Source organism: Myripristis murdjan, chromosome 14, assembly GCF_902150065.1.
Source record: "Myripristis murdjan chromosome 14, fMyrMur1.1, whole genome shotgun sequence".
Classification (NCBI taxonomy): Eukaryota; Metazoa; Chordata; class Actinopteri; order Holocentriformes; family Holocentridae; genus Myripristis; species Myripristis murdjan.
This window is the reverse complement of record NC_043993.1, coordinates 21,808,101-21,822,796: the sequence shown is the minus strand read 5'-3', so window position 1 is coordinate 21,822,796 and position 14,696 is coordinate 21,808,101. Positions and strand designations below refer to the sequence as shown.

The 14,696-nt window shown below is 40.4% G+C and overlaps 1 protein-coding gene across 1 annotated transcript; it reads right to left on the bottom strand.

The window, feature by feature from the left end:
• Window positions 1–1,181: 1,181 nt before the first annotated feature.
• gltpd2b (glycolipid transfer protein domain containing 2b) lies at window positions 1,182–7,188 on the bottom strand. The gene is made up of 4 exons (XM_030068856.1): window positions 7,113–7,188; window positions 2,227–2,309; window positions 1,920–2,098; window positions 1,182–1,791 (listed from the first exon to the last, which is right to left on the bottom strand). Exons 1-4 carry the CDS (start codon window positions 7,180–7,182, stop codon window positions 1,182–1,184), a joined length of 942 nt encoding a protein of 313 aa, XP_029924716.1. The 5' UTR covers window positions 7,183–7,188.
• Between the last annotated feature and the right edge of the window lie 7,508 nt (window positions 7,189–14,696).

The following is a 14,696-nucleotide window of genomic DNA, read 5'->3' as shown; positions in this document are numbered from 1 at the left end:
TGGGTTTAAAATAGTCTGATCAAGAGCAGCGCAAGTTACTGATAACTGCACACGCAATACTCTCTGTGTTACACATATGCACGCAGACACACAGACATTAACCTTCACCCTGGACCTGAGCATGTCTCTTAGGCTGGGCTACATGTGTTCACTGATTCCAGCCTATCTGAATTCAGAATAATCCCAATTTTGAGAGAATGTACTCTAAAAGGTACCAGCCTTAACGCCTTCCCCTTTTATTGTATTGTATTCAATAGATGAAGGTTATTTTTTTCCAATGTGTAAATTCTAGCATCTAACATTTCCACGGTGACAAAAATAGTTTTGTGAGGTCACTGTATGCAAAATGTTACATAAGTGAAGTTTGGTCACTAGCAGAGCACTGGAACCTCTGCTGGAGGATGAATAACACTACACAACACCACAATGGCATCAAAAGGCCACAGCTATCATACAAATTGATTAGACTGTGTTAGAAATTAGTCATGTGGTTTCTCCCATTATCGGAGAAATATTTCTTGATTATCTTTAACATGAAAAAATAAAAAAAGCAAAATTCATACTTCACATTCATATCAGAAGAATTATTCCATTATAAAACATATTATTCTCTTTAAAAGCCCATTCTGAGTTTTCAGCATACATTGATTTCTGCATAATCATCACAGATTGGTCTCAGATTCGCTATGAGGTATCTAGAGCTAGTTTTGAGGTAGTGAACCAAATCACCTGATTACTATCATTATGGCATTCATTTTCAAGAGCCTGTCACATGTATATGAAGAACTGATCATTTACATAAATAAGTTATAGTTGGCATTTAGCCAGCCTATAGGCATCAGCAGCAGCCTTGTGTCACTAATATAAGGATGCCATGTAAAGATATTATCTCACATAATGAAGTATTTGGTGAGGAATGTCTGTAGACTGAAAGCAAACTGTCTTTCAGTCTTAGCTGATTGTTCCCACTGCCCTTTGGTTAGTAGGAAAATATGGCACTTGTAATGGATAACTGCTAAAATCAAGCCCATTCACATTTTCTTGAGGTTATACCTCTCTTGAGTCTATGCTCTTTGCATGATTGGTAAGACGCTGATTATACCATGATAAAAATAACATGGTAAAGTAGCACCACACGCTGTGTTGCTATTAGTGTATGATGTCCAGGTCTGTTTCCTTTCCTATGGCAAGTCCAGCATGCCATTTTCCTCCAGAGCTCCCTGAGTCCTGTCGTAAACTTCTCCGATGGCCTGCGCCACTTTGTTCAACACTTTGTTGAACTCCTCCTGGTTATGCACGCACACCAGCCTGTAGAAGAAACCCCGCTCAGGCATGGCAATGAAGGCCAGCTCCGCAGCCCTGCGGACAAACCAGGTGTGGTGGTGTGCCAGGGTGCTCTGGTAGGCCTCACGACACAGCTCCGCTGGGCTCCTAAATCGACCAGCCACCGGTGTCTCTGCCAACTTCTCCAGAAAGAGCTTGAGCCACAGCAGAGCGCGGTGCAGACGCAGCAGAGTGCGGCACCCAGAGTCTGTCTGGTGGTGGAAGTTCACCATGCCGTGGCTGAGCTCAGCCCGGATCATGGAGCGCACAGAGTGGTATGCGCTGGTGTGGTGTAATGTATTCTGTGCTGCAGACTCTGTGTTCACAGCATCTAATGGGTGTACATCAGGGCCCAGCTCTGCCTCGGGGCCCTCGTCTGCCAGCAGGGCCAGTTGGCGAATAATTGAAGTCTTGGTCTCTATCTCTTTAGAGATCAGTCCAACCATTGGGCCCAGAGCCTCCATGAACCTGGTGGGGTAAAGACATGAGAGTGATTCAGCTTATAGCTCAGAGTCCAGATCATGGTAATCATTCATGTTAGAGGTTAGAAGTGAATGTATTTTTGCCTCACTCGTATTTCCCTCTAGTGAGCTTACCTCACAAGCTCATCCCAGCTGGAGAGATATGGCTGCAGCAGCACGTCAGAGGTGAAGGCTGGTGCAGCTAGCAGGTGGGACAGCAGCAGCGACACCTGGAAGGTCTGACCAGGGCACTGCCCCAGGACCTCTGGGCCCTCAGCCCCATAACCCTCACTGCTATTGGACAGAGGGTAAAGCTGGAGACAGGAGATGGAGGGAAAAAGGGAAACGGAGAGAGGACAGTCAGAAGAAGTAATTTGGGGTGTAACTGACAAGCTCCTTCACAAAATCAACCACAGTGAAATAAAATGTTATGAATTATTACTTCATGATTTGCTTCCACTCTTACCTTATTGACCTGATTATAACCTTTCAAACAAGAATCCCAGTGGTAATCCAACCCTCCTTCTGCCATGGGACATTGTAAAGAGAAAGAGGGAGGGTCATAAAGAGACAACGATCAGTAAAAGGAGAAATATTATATTCCAGGGAAGCAGTCTGAGCTCTGTGGGTGTCTTTAATACATCAGATTATTTATCGGTCTCCTGTTTGATATTATTGGAACCAAATAAAATCCTTCTTAATTTCCATAATTAAATATACAAATTTTCCTATTAAATCCCACAAAGAAAGGGGCATTAAGGTTATTCATGTTTACATTCATTCATTCATTCATTCATTCATCTTCTAAACCGCTTATCCTCAGGTGCGTATCCCAGCGCTCATAGGGCGAAGGCAAGGAAACACCCTGGACAGGTCGCCAGTCCATCGCGGGGCTTCATGTTTACATTTAAACAATAAGATCATGATGAGTTGGAGGATCAATAACTGTTGTTTACTGTTTAGTCAAGCATGTTTTCCATAATGCCTAACACAACAAAGTCGAGAGGTAAACCTGATGGCTGATATCTTCACAAATATTACATAAACAAAATAAGCTCCCTCTTTGTTTAACTGCTCTGATATGACTGACAATATCAGATCAGAGCTGAAAATCTACGCTTTATCCTCCTCGTATTCTTTGAAAGATGAAAATAGTAGAAAAAATATAGATGTAGATTTAGTTGTGTCCTTTTTCGGGGTGAGCATATGGCTTAGTAATTTCAGCACATTTCAATACAACGTCATGTCTCCAGTGGGAAATACTTTTCTTACATGTATCACCAGATACTCTTAGTGACAGATAATCCCCAGCTTTACCTTTTCAGCATATTAAAATAGATTTGAGTCTATCTTCTCTCACAACAGCTTGGTGGCAAACAACATCACCAACATTTGACAGATCTAGTACAGTGCTGCTAACATGAGAAACTTATTATAAAAAAGGCAGACAGGTAGATAGAGGCCTACCTTACTACTCTCTGAAGAATTTTCAATTTGGTTTTAGATTGAACATAGCCCAGACACTGACATTCTTAAGGCAACAAATTACTTTTTTTTTTTTTTGTTACAGTAGATGCAGTGTGATATTTAATTTCAATCCTTTCAGAACTCAGTCCAGCTTGTGACAAAGCAAATCATGAAATTTTAATTGCTTGACTCACGCAGTGGGTGGGTACTGCAGACGCAGCACTGAGCAGAGCTCATACCCCTCCAACAGATGCTTCTCTGTCACAATAAGCATCATCTTCCTCAGCAGACATTGTGTCATGTGGAGTCCAGCAGGAATCAATTTTGGGCACCCATCCATTTCTCCTAACATACTTCTGCAGGTTGCATAATCCATAAACTATTATGATGGCTCCTGACTACCCTGCCAGTGCCATCCTCAAAAACGTCTTTACAGACAGCCAGTAGTTATTGCTAGAAATGTTGCTACTATGAAAATAACTTATTTTAGTATTCTTTATGCATTACCTTTAACCTGTCTACTATGTCAGTTTGTGATTTCTTGCTGCAGAATGATACTGAACAATTTCCAGTGAGTGGGTGAGAGGGTGGTTGCCTGTGGATCATACATGACCAAAATTAGCTTAATAATGGATACTGGCTACTCAGTAACTTGCCAAACAAATTACTGACTGGTGGAAAAATGCAAATCCACCAAATATCCAACATCATTCTGGTTTTTGGGAGAAGGCAGACACATTACTATAGAGTTAAACAAGCATTGGACTGATGCCCTTCAGCTGCAGCCTTGTAGAAGCCAATAACGTAATAACTGCCAATAATGTAATAACAGCCAATAATATAATAACAGCCAATAAAAATAAAATTTAATAAAAGTCCTGAACGATAATGTAATAACTTTTGGCCAATAGAGTAATAACTGATTACATTATTGGCTGGTTATTACATTATTGGCCTACTTAAAATTTTTTTTGCAAATGTAATAACTGAGCCAATAATGTAATAAAATACTAATATCACTTGATTTAAGTTTTATTTATTGGATATAACTGTAATAAAATGCTCTCTCTCTCTCTCTCTCTCCTCTCTATATATGATATGTGCCATCCAGAAACCGATGCATATATCTGACTAACCATTAATGCTTTGAACAGTCCATGTATGTATCTCAAAGCTCTGAAAAAATCAAGAGGCTGAAGCATATACAAAGTTGTTTTCTGAAGGCCCAAATATGGTCGACCATGAAATCCGTGTAAGTTTTTTTTCCATTTTTGAGGGGCTGGCATGCCTACCAGTTACAATCGCACCAAAACCAACACATGACTCCCTCACTAAATTGGCCATATCTCAAAAAGTATCCATCCGTGCGAAATAAAATTTTACAGTGTGCCTATTGGATAAATAAGGAACAACTGGTGAATTTTTCAGAATTTTTTGAGACCCAAGTGTGTGGGCCATTTGTTGAAATGACATGGAATGACCCAATAATGTATTCAAGAGTGAGTTACATATCATATATAGAGAGGAGAGAGAGAGAGAGAGAGAGAGAGAGAGAGAGAGAGAGAGAGCATTTTATTACTGTTATATCCAATAAATAAAATTTAAATCAAGTGATATTAGTATATTATTACATTATTGGCTTAGTGATTACATTTGCAAAGATTTTTTTTTTAAGCAGGCCTATTATTGGCCAAAAGTTATTACGTTATTGGCCAAAAGTTATTACGTTATCGGTTCACTTTTATTACTTTATTGGCCAGTTATTATGTTATTGGCCTATTACATTTTAAAAGGGCAAATTTATTACGTTATTGGCCGTTATTATGTTATTGGCAGTTATTACGTTATTGGCTTCTACAAGCATGTTATCCTCATCTTGCTTCAACAAATGATTACTGGTGAAGAACAGAAACTTTTAGCTCACAAGCACAATATGTTGATTTGGTGCTGAGCCTGGATACAAATCAATTTTTTTTTTTTTTTAGTGAGGATTATTTTACCAATTGAATGTTATATTGCATCAGAAGAGGAAAGGGCCAGGAGAGTGTTTCAGTCCAGCATGGAGCTCTAGCTGGTGACATGGACTTTCCCACATCAGCTCTGCTACTGCAAGCCTTCAAAGTTTTTAGCGAGTGAGCTGTACAGCAATATTAGCCAAGAAAACATTAATTAACATATTGTTGCAGCACCAGCACCAGTAAGACTAGTTATTTCAGTTCCAACATATAGGATATTTTCACTTTGCTGGACAGCTGGTTGGTCTTATCAGTGTCCAGACAATATTGTTACCCTACAAGGGGAACTAAAGCCCACCCAGCCCTGCTGGAATGGATTACTGTAGAAAATGCTGTCCCATAAACTCCATTTTATGACAGCTACTGGCTTTTAGGAACTTACAAATTTTGGTATATAATGAAGATGGTACCAAAGAATAATAAGTACTACATTAATAAGAAAATATTTTTTTTTCCAACTGGTTTTATCACCCCATTAACGTAAAATAACTCTAAACTTTGTACACTCAGTGTTAGCCAGTAGTGACCAGCTTATAGAAATCTACTAACAAATGCCATTGTGGTGCTCCATTATGTGAATAACAATCATGTGACACTTAACAGCCTAAGAAATTTCTCTTTTTGCATGCTCCAATCCAGGGAGGGTCAACTCCATCAGTGTCTTGCTCAAGAACACTTGAGTAGAGCAGATGCTTGCTGACGCAGTGCTTGAACCTAGATCCTCATAAGGTTGAAGGAGGGTCACCCTAACCATGCTGCTGACAAAAGCTGCAAAATCTGCCATTGTTTACAGATCTGCTGGGTTGGCTGCAGCACCCGGTCACTAAGTCACTGAGTCACCAACAGAAGCACACACTAAAGCTCAGCCCCCAAAGTTCATAGGCACAGAAGGATTTTCTCTGGACCTGTTGAACTCCATCAGTTCAAAACAAACAAAGCAGCCTGTTTAGCAGGGGCCTGAAATATATGTCTGACTTATGGTAGTGACCTACATTTTATCTTGTGCCAGTTTAGTTCATGCTTATATCTCTTCTCATTTAAATGACTGAAAACTTCTAAAAAATGTGTACTCTGTACTTCAGTCTGCCCAAGTCTCCCAAATCTCCAAGTTATATAGTGAGCAGGAGCTAGGATTTTAAGCGGGCCCAGAGAAAGACATCACATGATCCATGATTTTAACCCCTTTACACTAATTATTAGCTGCTTTTAGATATCAAGATTGCTTGCATAATTATAATTATTAATATTCGTGTTCACAACTGAATGGAAATTGGAAGGGGGAAACAGCTGTTACAGTTAATAATGTTTATACCAAAGGATATTTTAGTTAACTTGTCTCCTTTTATGCACCGTAGTCTGTACTGCCTCAGTGTAAATGAAAGCCAAGCAAAATCACTGTTAAATTCTGGCAGAGACTTACTGGTATACAAAAAGCTTGACATGACAGCCCTATGAAAAGATAGCATGAGTATGGAAATGTTAACTGGACACAGACCTTTAGATGTAATTAAACACTGTATCTCTTCAGTTGTTTGTTTGATACAGATAAATCATGAAAGTTCTGTACTTAAACTGCACAAGATTGTGACACCTCATGTCCCACACAATCAGCCAAGACATAAATGAAAACATTATCAAAATACTAAGGGAGCTCAGAGTAAGAGTAAGGATAAAGTGGTGTGACTACCAAGCTCCAGTCTCCAGTAACCGCAGCATGTGACACATTCCCAACCTACAGCTTATGCATTCCAAACAAGGAGGGCTTGTATAGATTAACAGTACAATATATTAGCCACACACACACACACAGACACACAGACACACACACACATTTGGAAATACTCACGTAGCCACAGGGAGCCGAGGAATAGCAGTAGGACTATGATAGCCGCAGCAGCCTTGCTCTTTACCCCCATACTGAAGTTCAGTCCTGGGTCTGCCAGTCCCTCTCTGTTCCCTGCCCTTCTCAGTGTCTTTTATCTGTTAATTCCTCTGTGTCTCACATGAGTCCTTGTTCCCTTGCACTGGCTGTCACCACAATTACTCTCTATTGGACCCCTGCCTCTGACCCCCCCGAACTCTAAAGTCTTTCTTACTCCTCCCCAAATCTCAAAAAGTTGCTCTCTTTCCAACACCATGCCTCTGTGATTTGACCAGCATAACAGCTCTATCAATTTTTAACTTCGATTTTACGGTTGTTGTTTTCCCTAGGCACACTAATTCAGTTCAGCCAACATTTGCTGTCTCATGTCCTTCGTTGACTTGATCCAGTTGTTCTGCCTCTTTATCCTCTGTATTCCAAAGAACCTGGGTGTTGTTATGTTGCTCAATCTGAGGGTCCAGAGATTAGCAGAGACCGGCCACTGTCTGATAAAACAAGCCAACGCAGCCTGTCCACCAATAACCTCCTTCCTCCAGACCCATCATGTATGTATGTGCTATATTCCTAGCTCAAGAAAACACTTGTTCTCTCTTCTCCTCCCACCACCTACCCCCTCCCTTCTCTCTCTCACACTCCCTTTCTCTCTCTCTCTCTCTCTCTCTCTCTCTCTCACACACACACACACACACTATACCATTAAGATCACCACCAAAACCACCACAAACAACACTGCTAGTGCTAAACCCTTGACAAATTGCTGAAAAGCTATTGAGACATTTGAAAGTATAATAAGAGATATGTCAAGGTATAACAGAAGTAGCAAAACTTGCTTTGGATTTAATGGTCAATAAACAAAGCACAGGTCAGCCTCTGCATGTAAACAAACTGCAGGGTCATTTTAGTCTTTCATCACCATTTTATCACTGAACCAGACAAAAGTTGTCACAACCTAAGCCTTTGTAATGATTCAGTCATGGGACGACATGACCTCCAGTTTCTGTGCTGAGGGAAATGTGATTATATCCAAGCCTGTCAATGAAACTGTTGCCTTGGCCGTAGAACAAAGAATGATTCCTCCATGTTAATCTAATTCTAGATCAGAGAAAGACAACATCTGTGTAAAAAAAAAAAAAAAAAAAAAGCACGGAGAAGGAAAGCAAGGGGAAACAAAAATGGCCTCTCTAGGGGATATGAATAAAAGCTTCATTTCATCTCTCTTCCCAGTATACCTTTTACAAGACTTAGTGTAGGGGTTTTGGGGTTTTGACTAATCTCAGTTAGTAGGGGTTTTGACTAATCTCAGTGATGATTTCAACATGATAATAGTTTAATGATTCTACTGTTTGAACTTAGTCCTGGTAAAACCTATTGGAGTCTAAAGTCTGCAATGTGCCGATAAAACAGGACTGACGTGGTGTAAAAGGCTGTCCCCACCACTATCACCTCTGATAGATATTATTTCCTATCAGTGGATTTGCCTCTGGTGCTGTGGGGGAGGTGAACAGACATTGAACTCAACACTCAAGCCAAACCACATGTGTGCTCATGGAGAGAGACTCAACAATGGTATTTTTCAGTGGAGGAGCGGGAAAAGTGAAAGCAGGGGCATTCATTAGTTGGAAGGGAGGGGCTGGTCATGGGGCTTCTATTCTGTGCAACCAATGGAAGAAGACATTTGAAACAGGCAGCGAGTGGAAGGGGAGGCTGAAACCTTGAGAAAACATGTGACACTTTCAGAAAACTTGAAACATTTGGCCATACAAAGGCAGTGCCCGAACTCTAATTAGATGGATTGCTGCTCGTTGAGCACAACAAGACTCAGGCCACAGTAATGAACACATTAAAACAAGTATATAGTATACATGTGAAAGGTTTAAATACAAAGGAATTTACTAGGTCAAAGAAAGGTTATCATTTCTTTAGACTTTATTTTTGATCAGTCAAATCTACTTTCAGAATAGTAACCAGACTCAACCAGATGCATCATCAGGGTTTTAGTTGAAAAAAAAAAAAAAAAAAAAAAAAAAAAAAAAAAAAAAACAGTATCAGGTTTGGCTGTGGCAAAAACAGTCATGGCTGCTGATTCTGACACATGATACCAAGACACCATTAAACCTGACTAAGACACATGGTATGATTATGGTCTGGGTGTGTTTGTGTGTGGATGTTTAGTAGTGTAGAGAGATACTGGATGCTGGATTTCCCTACAGTTTTCTTTTTCTTTTTTGAAAACAAGTCTCTCCCTCAAAGCTTATGCATTTAATTTTTTAGAGCTAGGTTTTCTGCATAGGATTTGTGGACTGTAAAATCACATCTGGAGTGCTCTCCAGCTCAAAAAAAAAAAAAAAAAAACAAAAAACAAAGTGGACTCCACTATAGTTTGTTCTGTTATTAGGAAATCTGGTATGCCTCACTAGGCTTCCAAAAAATAACCTTCAAATACACCAGATACATCTGAAACTAGCTTACTGAATGTTTTCAAAGATAGCAAATGTTAAAAGATGACAGTTCAAAATATGGGCCTCTTACAGCATACATCACCAGCACTTTTTTAAAAATGTAGTCTGAATATTCCCACGTGGCTCTTGACCCCTGACCACATTAACTCTTCAACATTCCCATATTAGCTTGGAAGCCCAGCATCACTGCATGTGGTTCTATTTATAACTGTAACTCTAGTTATATAAACTGTTACAGCCACAGAGCTCTGTGTGTGTGTGTGTGTTTGTTTCTTTTCCCTCCTGTGTGTTTCTAGGTGCGGCCCTGCCTCTTAACCAGCTGATTATTCACACCTGCAGCCACTGTGCGCCCAGTTGCTGGCACATAAAGACCTGGAGGAGCATGCAGACAGTGCCCAGTTGGCCTGCCGGCAGTATTTTCACACTGCATGTTGCTTTTTGTTTAAGCTTTGCTGTAAGCATGTCATTTTCTACCTGCTCTAGGGAATACTTGTGCACTGGAATCTGAACTCCTTTGGAAGGGAGGGGTAGTTTTCTGTTTAATTGTTTGACTTAAAGCTCGTTTTCTGTTTATATTGAAACACTAGGCCAGCCTTCACTTCTCATGCAAGCCTTGATTTCTGGTGTGTTTTGTTTATTTTTGTGACCTTTGTTCTCGTTAATGGATTTTTAGTTGTGTTTTTAATAAATTCCAACTTGTTATTTATAGATCTGTTTTCAGTACTCCTTTTTCCCTTGGTTAATTTTTATTGTTACTCCCCTCATCCCCTGGGCATTCTTGGGGACACAACATAAACATATTAGAGCTGTCTAAAACTTTGTTCCCACTGGCCTCCTTGTAAGTCATGCTGAAGTACTGCTGAATAAAACTGGTTGTTTGTTTAGGGCAGTTTCTTGGCATTCTTAAATTTAGTTAGATTGGTGCATAATAGTTGGCTAATATTGTCAAAAGGGATGTTAACCAGGAGATGGTCATGCTTCTCATGGCAACAACCCAAGAACTCCCTGTTGGACACCAGCAGTGAGTGAGGCTGTAAACATGAAGATGATCCAGGTACCAGAAGTGCCAGGAAGGCCACGGTTGCAGTTGCAACTTCAAAGAGGTACAGAAAAAACATTTGGCAACTCAAGAGGGTAAGGCAGGACATCACCCAGGCTATATTCAGCAAGGACAAGGAAATGCCACCTTTACTAGGGCTATTATTGGAAGGCAGAAAGGGCATTCTGAAGATTTCTTAATCTTGATTAACAATCCCTAAACTTGACAGAAGATTATATTGATAGAGGATAGAACAGTATCTCATGATTGGTAGACAGTGATAGTGGTCCCCATTTTCAGAAAAGGTAACTCAGTTTTCAGTACAAAAGCATGTTTTAATATGGCTGATTATTGTGGAAAATGGCATGGAGCTAGTAAAACCTGCCCACTGTCGTCTTGTTGTTCTCTTGAGGTGGGTATCTGAATTGGAATAAGAAAGCTCTTCATATCAATGGTCCTGAGATGTTCTGCAGAAGGTTCTGTAAGTATGCAGGGTGCTGGGGTCAAGACTACAAGCCATTTGGTCCGTATACACACGGGAATGAGAGCCCTCATTATCAAAATTGTCTTCTGTCTGTCTGTTTGCGCCATTTTGGAGAGAGGTAAGCAACTGCCCCAGGTTGAGGAGTTCAGATACCATCAGATATCTGAAATCAAATTAAATATCTTCTTTGCAAATGACAGTACTAAGGATCCTGAGACTGAGCTTTGGTTAGGTGCAACTGCTGGAGTAATACGGACAATATACTGGACTGTGGTGATGAGGAGAGAGCCACATAGAGAAGCTCCTGATTCTTTAATCAGTCTTGGTTCTGACCCTCACCTATGGCTCTCTGACTGAAAATGATAGTGGCTGAATACAGTTTCTCAGTAGGGCAGCTGGTATCACTATTTGTGATAGAGTGAGGACATCAGCAACATGAGAAGACTGGCACCAAGCTGCTGCATCACTACATTTTGAGGGAAGGAGGTAAAATGCCCTGAGAAGATGGTATGTCTGTAAGTTTTAAACTGCTTATCAAGCAGTTCATTTGTATTGGAAGTTAATTTTTGAAATGAGAAAGTGTATTCTGAGGCACACCAAAATCCCTGAATCTGTAATTTTTTATGTGCACCTTAGTGATGAAACCCTAACTCTCCCTTTCAACTTATTCTTCAACTTCCAACCCTCCAAGCACACTCAACTGCAGTCTGCAGACACTTTCCCATCGCTGGAGTCCTGCTGTTCAAGTTGCAAGGCTGTGTGCAGTATGTATTAATACCATGGAGACATAGCAGGGGGAAAGCAGAGCTGCAGGCCCCATCACCTGTTAACCTTGTTCAGCTGCACCCATGGCTATGTATCTCTCTCTTTCTATCGCTCTTCACACACACACACACACACACACACACACACACACACACACACCACTCATTCTTGCTTTCTCTCTTTCAAACAGACATACACACATATTCTGTACAGAGACACAAGACAAATATGCAAAGTCAGCATAACTTTAATGAAGTGCAAGCAGGGGTCTTTCTCATGTCAAAATAACCACAGTAATCCATTGTTACTACATAATCAGAACACTACTGCACAACAATATATTTTAGAAGGATATGCTACAAATATCACAGCAAAACTAGATGTATAACATCCTGTAGGAATGTTATGTAGAAATATTCTAGTGAGTTTATGGGAGATGAGCAGCGTAAGGTCACTATAAATATAGAAATATTCCAGGAACATTATGGTGATTTGACATCGGAGGGTTTGGTAGGCCATACTGCAACTGTTGGGAAGATAAAGACTGTACATTCACATTTTATCACCTTGACAATCTTTCAAGATCTCTCTGATTAATAGTTTGTTGGTGATTCCTTTGGTCTTTCTAGCAGAGAGGCATACCTTTACAGTATGTGTTACTGTCATCACCGCCGATAGTTATTGCCTAATGATGATGATTATGATTATTGTGCACACCCTGAGTGTGACTTAAAGTCCTAGTTTAGCGCTTCCCAGCTGCTATGTAATCCGAGCCATGGATAGTGACAGCTGGGAGGGGGAGGCGAGGGGTCAGAAATAACTTCTACCTTTCTCTCTCTTACACTCTCTCTCAAAGTTTATACTGAAATATAGTGCAGTGGAAAGATTTGGGAAAAACGTGATGGCAACCCATTGGATTTGGAGATTTTTGGGGGCTGTAACGGTTCTTGGGACTTTAATGGTGCAGGGTAAGTTGCGCAAACTTTTGGCACATCATTATTGGCTTGCTGCCTTCATTATCAAAATTGTCTTCTGTCTGTCTGTTTGCTGTTTTCAGTGTGACTACCAGCTCTTTAACTTTGACCACACTAATCTGTATGCCAAAGTAATCCCCTTGAAAACATTTTGAGAACTTGTACATGCATGGGTTACTGCTAAAAATCAAAGTCATTTGTCAAAGATCAAATTTATGTTTATAGATATACTTGAAAACCTACAAAACAAAAGTCCAAAAATAAAGGAGTGTATGCATATTTGGGAGGCTGAAAACACATTTCCTTCTGTTGACTGCGTATATCTGCAAACATACCAACCATAATTCTTGGCTGAGTCATGCTCAGAGTCCATTTGTGCTGGGTCACCCACATAAAATTTATAGATGTGTTGTTAGATTCACATCTAATGGTAAGTGGGTTAGGCTGAGTGTGTCTGAGAATGATAGAGGCAGGAATCCAATGTTTAAAAAAATGCAGAGCTGTTTTGTTGTTGTTGTTTTTTTTTTTATTTGTGGCTTTCTTTTCCCATGTATATCTGTGTGTGGTCTCTGCTCTGCGCAGAGAGAGCAGAATTACTAACATCAACTCAAATCTCAACAGAAATGGTTATTCAAATATCAAATAAGATGAGTCACTTACAGAACAACGGAAGGTAGACAGTATATGTAACCTATCATCCAGGTAAAATCGTGACAGCTGAGGGTGGCGTTTCCCTGCCAGGCAGTTGTGTTTGTGTTATCCTCCTAGCCTGAGGTGTGGTCATGTGACTCCTACAGGGGGACTTCTTGGCATTTGTATCCATTTTTCACTCTTGATAAACCACAAGCAAAGCCTTTTTGCAAGTTTGCCAGTGCTCATATAACTGCAGTATTAATTGTAAATATTGATGTTTCATTGACAGGGATTGCCCTTTTTGTTACCTGGCTTAAGGTATATAGTATTAAGCTCTGCATGACTGAAACTTAGTCAAATGGGAGCATAATAGCCAGTTACTATTACCAAGCAGCAACTAAGCCCGTATGTGGTCAGTTCTTGTCATGGTGATAATCCAAGAACACAAAAGTGGACACCAGCGGTGAGGGATGCTGTAAAGCTGAAGACAGAAGTCCTCTGTTCCTGCTTGGCATGGGAGGCTCCTGACTTAGCACAGAGGAGCCAGCAGGCCAGAAAGACTGCAGCTGTAGTATAGCTGGAGAAGGAAACGCCTGGGTGAATATGGAGAAGCTGTGGAAAAAGAAATTGTGGTCAACTTCAAAGAGGTTCAGGGAAACAGGATATCCCCCAGTCTATTCTCTACAGGGATGTGGGAAACACTGACTTTGACTGAGGATATTGTTGAAAAGTGGAAAAATCACTTTGACTGGCAAGACATCTTATGAAACCCCCAGTTGTTGCAGGGTCCAGATATTGTTGGGCTGTCATAGTTAACAAGTCTCTTGAGTAGTACATGGACTTAAGAAACTGTGCCCTTGGGTGGTGATACTTACTGTCAAAATAGAGGACTGGACGGTGTGTACCAACTATAAAGGAATCACACTTCTTAGCTTCCCTGGAAAGGCCTGTGCCAAGGTCATGGTAAACAGACTCCAGACAACTGTTTAGCCTCAGATCAAGGCAGAATACTGCAGTTACAGAAGAGTAAACCAGCTTTTTAGCCTTTCTCACTTAATGAGGTTTCACAGAGAGTTGCTAATCCTATCAATATATAATCACTGTCAGGTGAAAACTTTTCATTTCCAAAATGTCAACTTTTCAGAAACATGGAAAACACAGCCTTGTTTTTAGTCCAGCTGTTCAGGTTTTCTT

Bases quoted from the DNA above. Each gene is read 5' to 3' on its own strand.
- gltpd2b (XM_030068856.1), bottom strand. From the start codon at position 7,182: ATGGGGGTAAAGAGCAAGGCTGCTGCGGCTATCATAGTCCTACTGCTA. The intron at 2,310-7,112 runs GTGAGTATTTCC...GTCCCATGGCAG, and splicing joins CCTCGGCTCCCTGTGGCTAC to AAGGAGGGTTGGATTACCAC. The intron at 2,099-2,226 runs GTAATAATTCAT...TCCTGTCTCCAG, and splicing joins GAGTGGAAGCAAATCATGAA to CTTTACCCTCTGTCCAATAG.